The 10,000-nt window shown below is 36.9% G+C and overlaps 1 protein-coding gene across 1 annotated transcript in view; it reads left to right on the forward strand.

Moving 5' to 3' along the window:
* Nucleotides 1-10,000, forward strand: part of shroom4 (shroom family member 4) — a 64,623-nt gene that overhangs the window by 23,576 nt on the left and 31,047 nt on the right. Inside the window, exon 2 of the mRNA XM_054601303.1 lies at nucleotides 1-92. This exon is cut by the window's left edge and continues 60 nt beyond it. Coding sequence (XP_054457278.1) covers nucleotides 1-92 — 92 coding nt within the window. The remainder of the gene's footprint in view (nucleotides 93-10,000) is intronic.

A 10,000-nucleotide genomic window follows, 5' to 3' on the forward strand; every position in this document is an offset into this window, starting at 1 on the left:
AACATCAACGGGTCGGCGCTCTACGGCAGCAGACAGGAAGCGCTCATCCTCATCAAGGGATCGTACCGGATACTGAAGCTCGCCGTGAGGAGGTAAACACTCCGATGCACAAAACACATCGCTGACACGCACACGGACATAGTTTCACGACTTCAAAGTGAACATTTAAGCGTTTTCCCGTCCTTCGTTGTTCCTTCTTCGCGGCGGCTATTAAATATGTCTTGGCGGTGTTGAATCGGGGAAGGAAGGTGAGGGAGGAGACGAGAAGGAGGCGAACATGCTTTTTCCTGCTCTGTTAGAGAATCTGCCGGCCTGACACGCAAAAAAACAAAACACATCCCAGGAAGTGACCTTTGACCTTCAGGGTGTCACAGGAGGAAAGCTGATAAACTTTGATCTGCCAGGAGGAAAGGGGTGTCTGTGATCGTGTGTGTGGAAGTAATCATCTAGCATTTCAATCACAAGGGAGTCAACAAGAAGATAAATTATACATTTCACTTTTTCTGTGCCAGATTTTTAACGATAATTAAAGAAGAATTCCTGTGTTTTTCACATTTATTTACATAATTACGTAGTACTTTGCAGTCTGTTGTAGAAATTCAGGAAAACAAAAATGTATTTTGCTGGATCAGCGATTTTAGCCTATTTTACTTACTTACTTAGTTGATGCTGGAGCAATTTCCCAGCTGGCTAAAAGTTAGAAAATCCTGTAAATGTTTAGTTTTTCAGAAGTTTGTTATACTTTAACAGTCATAAGATTATCACTTTTGGAAACTATAAAATTCGTCTTGATTCCAGAGAAATTTATAGCTATTGTTCAGACATATATATATATTAAGTGATTATAAAATCTGTGTGGTTTTAAAGCTGCATTAAGGTTGTTTTCTTTGTGGCAACTCTTGGAAAACAACATTTTATCACCTTGTAAAGTTGATAAAGTTATAGATAACTTATTAACAAATAGTTACATATAAAAAAAGTTGTATTTATGTCTATATAGTGAATTTAAGTCTACTATTTATTCTCTTATAGCTCTGTTTTGGGCTTAATCCACACTACTACGTTTACGCTGAGGGTCCACACTACTCCGGTGTTTTGGAGCCCCTAAAACGGAGACGCTTGAAAACACTTTCAACGCTGTTTTAGTTTGAAAACGCATAGTGTTGCGTTGTAGTGTGGATGGATAAAAACAAGAGACCTTTGAAAACGAAGACGTAGACATTCATGTTTACTACTTGATTAAGTCTCAGCAGTCACAACGTGTCCTTCTCTGATTCATCACGCTGTAAAACTTTGATTTGTAAATTTCATGTGTGAGAGAGAGATCAAGCAAGACCTATAGACAGACATGGACGTTTGAAAACTGTAATTGTCTGTTTGATGCGTGTTGGAAATATAGAGGAAGCTCTTAAGTATCAAAACAAGCCTTTTATTATAGGAAGTACAATTATAATATTTTGGATTTTCTGTAACCAAGCAACCTATCTGCTTCCTGTTCCTGCCCAGTGTGCATTAATGGTCATGTGACATGCGTTTTCAAGCGTGCTAGTATGGAAAGAGATCATTTCTAAAACGGTGCTGAAACTCTCGTGTGTACCGATAAAGTTTTATTTTTAAATGTAATGTTTAAGTGGATGTAGCTTGTTATTATCCAACTATTGAGATAAATATCTGTCTCTTTAGCTGCTAAATGCTCCACTATGTTCACCAGTTTAGTTCCTGGAAGGTTCATTAGAGCTTTAATCGTCTGTGAACTGTGAGCAATAAAAAAAAAAATGCTGAGTTATTGGATAAAAATATGAATAAAAGCAGCATGAATGTTTACTTGCTGCACCCTGATGTTGGTTAAAAGCGGAGGATGAATTGCTGCTTGTCTCTGGTTTCCTCCGCCCGCCTCCTCCCAGCCCAGCGTTGGTATTTTGGCTCAGAAAGCAGAACGAATGGCAGTGGGAATATTTCCACTCAGTGAGGAGGGAATGGGAGGGTGTTGGGTGTAACCGCTGCAGATCAGATGTAGCTGCACATCAGCTCACGTTTAAATGATCGAGGAAACATTTTCACTTCTGCTCTTTCTCATCTTGATTGCCTCTCACAATGTAGCCTCCCCGTCAGCTTATTCTATATATTTATATTGAATTATGTTAGCAAAAGTACCCTTGAATCCAGCAAATTACCAAAAATGTTTAAAAAATACATAATAATAAGAAACTTAACAAGAAAGACTTCTGAAATGTTTGGCTGTAGATATGGATTTATTAATTTACTTTAAGTTTTTTTAGAATTTGAACATGTGCTGCATTTCCACCTTCTCCCACCATGTTTTATTACTATGATAACTCTAATTATTATTATTTAATCTTGTTATATGTATCAATATGTAATTTAGTAGTATGGGTGTCGCCCAAAACAGAACTATAAAAGAGTAAATATTGGATTTAAATTCACTGGATTGCTATAAAAAACAATACTGTGTGTTAATAGGCAACTGTTTGCTATAGTTTTTGAAATTTAGATAATAAATAAGTCATTATAAGTTGTGTTATTACTATGATAACTGTTAAATTATGCTATTTAATCTTGATATATATATCAATATGTAATTTAGTAGTATGGGTGTCGCCCAAAACAGAGCTATAACAGAGTTTATATTGGATTTAAATTCACTGTATAGCTATAAATACAACTTTTTTTTTTAAAGGCAACTGTTTGCTATATTTTGGGAAATTTAGATAAGTAAAAGTCACTATAAGCTGTGTTATTAATATGATTACTATAGTTATTACTATTTAATATGGATGTATATAACAAGATGTATTGAAATAGCCATGCATTTTGAATTCATGTGTTGAAGTTTTATTGCCACTTAGTGGGAGAAAGTGGAAATGCAGCACATGTTGAACTTTTTATGATAAGTTTTAAACAATGTTTGACTTTGCAGAGAAAGAAAATATAATGTGTTTTTGATATTTTTCTCAGCTTCTCTGCCCTCCTGACGTTAGTACTTTTTCCGTTATTCTCATCTGGACTCGTACTTTTAAAGAAATACTTTTTTTACTGGTGTTAGAAGTCGAGCTTTGTCTTCTCCAGACGGCTTCAGACAGCTGTTTGGCAGCAGAACGTCTTGTTCTGGCGTCTTTGAAACCAGATCCAGCCGAGCAGAGACGTTGCTGGGTTTTCTCTGCTCCTGTTTGTGCTGCAGTGTAGGCCGACACACTGACTAATGCTGTTAGACACACACACACTAACAGATACACACACACACACTAACAGATGCACACACACACACCGAGCAGTTTAGATTCATTCAACACAGACTCAGACAAACATGGTTTTAGGAATGCAACAGCTCATGAGCAATGCCACCCAGTTTAATCCAGTGTATGTGTGTCAGTGTCTGGTATGTTCTGCATGTCTGACTCCTACGGGCTTTCCCACTGCAATATGTGTGTGTGTGTGTGTGTGTGTGTGTGTGTGTGTGTGTGTGTGTGTGTGTGTGTGTGTGTGTGTGTGTGTGTGTGTGTGTGTAATGACATGTGTGCATCGTTATCCACATGTGCTCCACATGTAAAAGTAACAGTTGTTCCTTTCAGATTAGAGTTTAATGTTATACATTTGTTGTGCTATAATTTGCATATTTGACTGATATTTTTACATGAACAGTATTTAAATATCTGTATTATCTTTATTTATATATACATATATATATATAACTGTATCTTTCTTGTACATTTTATTTCATTTTCATGGCTGCATTTATATGCTTTATTCAATTTTTAGGAAAGAAAGGAGGTTTAGGAAAGATCGTGAAATACTTAGTAATGGTTTATGCAACAAAACGTATTAATTAGGTTTAAGATAATATCATCATTTGGGTTAAAATAACTACGGAAGTGCCGTTACTGAAGTACGCAAGTTGAGTGACAAATATACCAATGTTTACTTCTCATTTCACACAGGGAACAAACAGTGGCATCCTGGGTAATAAAACGCTGGTTGTTGGACCTGTTTGAATTTTTGCGGTCTTTATACTTCCTCATAAGATACGTTTATAGATAAGATAAGATAAGATACTCCTTTATTAGTCCCACCGCGGGGAAATTTGCAGGACTACAGCAGCATAGTTGATGGTGCAAACAAACAAATAAGTAGTAGAAATAACAACAAAGAATAATAAATAAGTAATGAAATGTTAAAAAACAACAATAGCTCAAATATTATATAAACAGACAGAAATATTGTTGATATTGCACAGTGGATATATGGATTTATTCATGATTAGGTGGATTAAATAGGAAATGATCTATTTTTTATCAGTATCACGAATGCTGGATGAGAAAAAACTGCAATAGAAGTACTTCAAAACACAAAACTCTGACTAAATAGTTAACATTAAACAAATTTAGCTTCAAAGATTTATGAGAACTCACCTGATCTGTCATCTAAAACACTTTAACATTAAAAACACCGCTCCAGTAACAATACATCCTTGTTAAACTGACATTCATTACACTGTAATTACCTTTAACGTGTGTGTGTGAATGCATCAGTGTGTGTATATTACTCCCTGTGTGCCAGTATAGAGCTGTTATTTGTATTCATGGCAGGAGCGTTCTAACCGTGGTGGAACCCACACATGAATTAAACTCACTTTGATTGACAGGTTACTGACACTAATGGCCAATCGCGGCTTCAGAATTGGGGCGGGACTCATGTTGAACTCTGACCTCGGCTCCCTCTGCCAGGTTCAGTCATTGCTGTAGGAACAAGGAACCCAATGGAAGAATGATGAAATGCTCACATTTGCACACTTGGCTCTTCTTGTATGGTTTTAACAGTGGAAAAGAACCCTTAGTCCAAAGCCCAAACAGTTACCACCTCTTTTAATAACACAGAGAGGGAGGGGGGGGGCGTTGGTATGGTGATGGCATGTGAATGGATCCACCTCTGTTTCTTTTTCTGACTCAGTAGGTCGCTTTATTAGTGGGAGTGTAAAAACCTGGAAAGTGTGTGTGTGTGTGTGTTTGCCAAAAATGAACTTTCACATACTTGTATGTATATGACGATTGAAATAAAGTTTTTTTTTTTTACTTGTAACCATAGAACAACTGGTTCCTGGTAGGACCTTTCTTAAGGTTCCAGTTGGAAGCCTTTCAAAGGGTTCTACTTAGAGCACTTCATATGGGGTTATATTTAGAATCATCTGTGAAATGTTCCACCAACGACCAGCTATGAGAAGTTCTGCTAAGATCTTTACTCATGTGTAAGGGTTCCACCCAAAACCCACTCTGGTCGTTCTATCCAGAACATTTACATCTTCTAAGAGCGCTTACAAGTTCTACTGGGTGGGTTCTACCAAAAACCCTTTTATGATAGAACGGTTTCATTCAGGACCCATCCAGGGAGTTCTACCAAGAACCCATCTTTATTCCAAGGGTTTAATCCAGATCCCACCCAGGGGATTCTACAGAGAACCGTTTTCATTCCAAGGGTTTCATCTAGAACCCACCCAGGGGGTTCTACTTAAAACCCTTTTATATTTTAAAGGTTTCAACTACAACCAACCCAGGAGGTTCCACCAAGAACCCATTTTTATTTCATTTTTTGGATTTCTACCAAGAACCAATTTGTATTCCAAGGGTTTTAATTGGAACCCCTCCAAGGGGTTCTACCAAGAACCCATTTGTATTCCAAGGATTAAATCAAGATCCCACCCAGGGGATTCTACAGAGAACTATTTTTGTTCCAAGGGTTTCATCTAGAACTCACTCAGGGGGTTCTACCAAGTACCAATTTTTATTCCAAGGGTTTCATCCTGAACCCACCCAGGGGATTCTATAGAGAACCCATTTTTGTTCCAAAGGTTTCCTCTTGAACCAACCCAGGGTTCCTCACGTTGCTTTTGTCGTAGTGTAAACTTAGCATTTCTTCAAAAAAGAGTTCTCCAGACGCAAGTGGTTCTGGGTATTAAGAACCCTTTTGGACCCGCTACCTGGTCTTTCAAGATGGCTGCCCGCCAAACAGTTGTCAACCTTTGCACCAATCTGTAGGGACTCCACCTCCACACATATATATGTTTTTATACGTGAGTGTAAACATGTCTACATGTATTTAAGTACTTGTGAGAAATGTCCGTGTGACTTTCTGTTATTCTAAGCTCAATTAAAACTCACTTAACCCAAACTGAGTTGGAGAACAGCTACGTGGGTTTCTTACACCCCAACGCGCTCGTCTTGGAACCATCAGGAAATGACTCACTGGGGTTCCCCATGTACGGTATTTTTACTGCAGGAGCACTCGTGAATAAATGAGCTTTTTTAACGGAGAGTGCGGGGAAGGAAAATGTCCTCAGTGGATTTAATTACATGATGTAAACGCGGAGAAAGGAAACGTGGAGTTGGCGCGGAGAGATGATGGTGTTTCTCCACTTCAGGGTTGGAAAATGATGCTTTTGTGCAACTTTTCTGCTTTGATACGGAGGCTTTTATTGGATTTATAAAGGGTGCATTGTTTCTGTCAGGTTTTTCCATTACGTTAGAAGTTGTGTAACGCCGGAAATATAAAACATTTGATTTTCATGTTTTTTGACGCCTTTAAGGATGTTAAAACTATCTTCAAGTCTTGCCAAACTGTTTTCACACATTTGCATTAACTTTTTGTTGTAATTATCTGAATTCTATCAGTATTTGTTTGATCTTTACCTCCAGCCTTCACATCATTGTTCATTCTTTGAATAAAATATATTAAATTCAGACTTAAATTCACAAAAGCATAAACAAAGGATAATTTAACAGCAACGGACAAGCACCAGTTAGATTTTTTGGGCAATTGAAGGACTTCATTACCCAGAAACCCCTCCCAAATAAATAGGAACCATGTTATGTAATGAATTGAAAGCTTGCATACTGATTTCATACTACATTATTTACATAAACAGGATTTAGGGCTGCAGATTAGTTCCATTATCAAAGAACTTGTTGAGTTTTTTATCAACTTTGGGAAATTGCGTTTCAAGATTTCCCAAAGTTCAAGGTGAAGTCTCCCAATAAGCCTTTGTCTGACCAACAAAATATACAAAGCAATGCATACTCACATTTCAGAATCTCAAACCCACCGAATGTTTGTCAATTTTGCTTTCTAAAAGCTTTATTAATGACTTATTCAATCGTCAATATACTTATCATTGATCCGTTTTCAGACACCAGAAGCCGTTTTGGAGATTTTAAAAAGATTTTCTTCCAGTTGTCACAGATTTGATATTGAATTTTGTACATAAAAACGTAGAGAAAACTCCTGCTTGCTGAGGAAGATCATGTGATACGACCTAAAGCTCCAGAATTGCTGCTCATTAAGTGGACATTTTAGGGAGAAAACATGACCTGCATGTTGTATACAATAACAACACACAGTTAAATGATGTTTAAAATAGATGTGAAAGTGGATGTTATCGCTCTGGAACAACTGCAAAACCTCTGTTTCTATTCAAAACATGGAAATAACGGCACGTTGTACACGAAAGTACGAAAGTACACGAAAGTACACGAAAGTACATGCTTTATCATTTATACTTCTTAAATATTGCATGAGAAACTCTGGCACACATTTCTTTTCCTGAACCCTTAATGGGCGACGACCTTTAACCTTCATTGTCAGCGGGTATTTTGGTCTTTTTTTGGGGGGTGTATTTGAGTGATTGATATTTCCAATATATTTCTGGAAGGGCAAGAATGTTTAGGGATGTTTTGTTAGCTCGACCTGGAAATGTTTCTTCTATACTACGTCCTGTTTTGACCGACCTTTTGTTAGATCCAAATGTTTTGTGTTTGTGTGTGTGTGTGTCAGCTTCTCTCAGTGGGCAGCCATGGAAGAGGCAGGAGGAAATTCCTCACCTTTAGCATCATTTCCTGTTCTTTCCTAAGTTTCCCCTCTCCACTTCCTATCCAGCTTGGACTTAATGCGTTGGTGAAATTTGGATGAAAAGAAGCAGCCTGCAGAGACCAAGAAGTTTATAAACGGCTGCTGGTGGAACAGGAAACGGCTCTTTAGATGCACTTTGGGTTTTTTGGTACAGATTAAACAAACTAGATATCTTGTGTTAATTAGTGAGCTTTAGAGTTGCTTGTAGGTTGATTTGGTACCATTGGAAGGAGCCAAGCTAGCTGTTTCCCCCTGTTGCCAGTCTTTATGCTAAGCTAAGCTAACTGGCTGCAGGCTCCAGCTGCAACACAATGAACTGCTATTTTAAGATATTAATGACGGGATGATCTTCTCTGAAGCCTGACTTTATGATTCAGACTTATTAGACATTAAACCATGTATTTCAAGTCTTTCCCCTTAGAAGAGTCTGCACCCAACTCTGATAATGTTGTTAAGTGCATTTCAAATACCCAACACAGATATTTCAAACCTATAACTGTGGTCACATATGATATTGTAAACACAAGAATGGATTTAGAAACAAAAATAACATGAAATTGAATCGGGTTTAGGCCATTTTGGCGCTGAAACTTTGGGTTTGGACATTTAATTAAATAAAATGTATTAAGAAAATGTTCTCTGTCTGGTTGTGTCTTCTGCGTGGAGCTAGCAGATATGCTGGGAAGAGAAATAACTCGAAATTACACCCTTGGGAGGGGTTATTGTCTCAAATTTGGCATTATTTTGGCCCTTCTAAATTTATGTACATATTGGAAAAAAACATTTACCTTTGGCAAATCTCACATTGTACCTATGAAAAAGTGCATCTGTTTGTCTTATATTTGTACCATGAATCACTTTTTTACAAACAATGACAAACATCAGAGATCTCTCTCAAATTCAGAAGCAAATCAAAACAAAAGTTGGTGAAAGAAAAAACAGTTAGATTACAGGGCAACAAAGCAGGAAATGAATATCTAACAAATTGGAGTTACGTGGAAACAAGAATCTCTGGAGAAGTGAACATGAGGAAATGAAAAAAAGATAATTACAAGAGAGGCTGATATCTTGTTTGATGTCTAAAAGGGTAAACAGGACTTTATGACAAAGCTCTTTGTTCCATCTCTGCTACGCACAAACTAAACATTTATTTTGGTGAAGTCTGGAGGAGGAAGAGGAGATGAAAGAATGGAGACAGGGAAAGTGGTTGAAAGAGTTTGAAGAATTTGAGGTAAAATAACATTTTGACGTGTTTTGACAAACATTATTTTAAAGCAGGAAACATGACAGGAGTGAATAGAAACAGCCACATCGTCAACGTATCGCTTGTTTTTGAGAGAGAAATTGTGGAAGAACATTTCATTTTTATATCTGCACTGCTTGGTTTAAATAGTTTCTCTCAAAAAGTCTGAGTTTCATGTCATGTAATCACCTAAACTCTGTAAATATACAGATTTTAAACCTCAATGCTGTTTTGATGCTGAACAAAATGTGTCCGTAACACTTGAGTATCCAAAACTTATACTTATACTTATAGTTTTTAAATCACAAGTTTTTCCTGTAAGACTACTTGTTTTTTAAGGAAGTAACACGTATATGTACTCAAGCAGAATATTGAAGTATTTCCGCTTTATGTACTTGTACTGTACTATGTTTTAATAGGGAAATATTGTACTTTTTTCCCAACTATATTTATGGAACAGCTTTGAGTTTACTTACAAAACATATGATCATCTTATAAAATATTTTTTATTATCATAGATTAAAGACCCGGCCCTTTAACAGAAGTTTTCAGTTGAGAAAAAAACAAGCAAAATTAATTAAAAAATACCTGTGAATGTTTGTTCAGACCAAATACACTCACATTAATTTGGCCATTTGAGCTAACGCTAGCGCTAACTTGGTTTGTAGTAAAGTACAATCTTTAGCTGGATTCAAATGAGAAATACATGTTTTCACAACTTAACATGACTTTAACAACAAGCCAAAACTAACATTGAGGCTTTTCCCTCTAAATTATTCTACCTGTCTCTCCTCCTCTTCTGTGATCCGTCTCCCTTTCGGTCCTCGGTAAAGTTTCTTAAGT

Source organism: Anoplopoma fimbria, chromosome 7 (genome assembly GCF_027596085.1).
Source record: "Anoplopoma fimbria isolate UVic2021 breed Golden Eagle Sablefish chromosome 7, Afim_UVic_2022, whole genome shotgun sequence".
Taxonomy (NCBI): Eukaryota; Metazoa; Chordata; class Actinopteri; order Perciformes; family Anoplopomatidae; genus Anoplopoma; species Anoplopoma fimbria.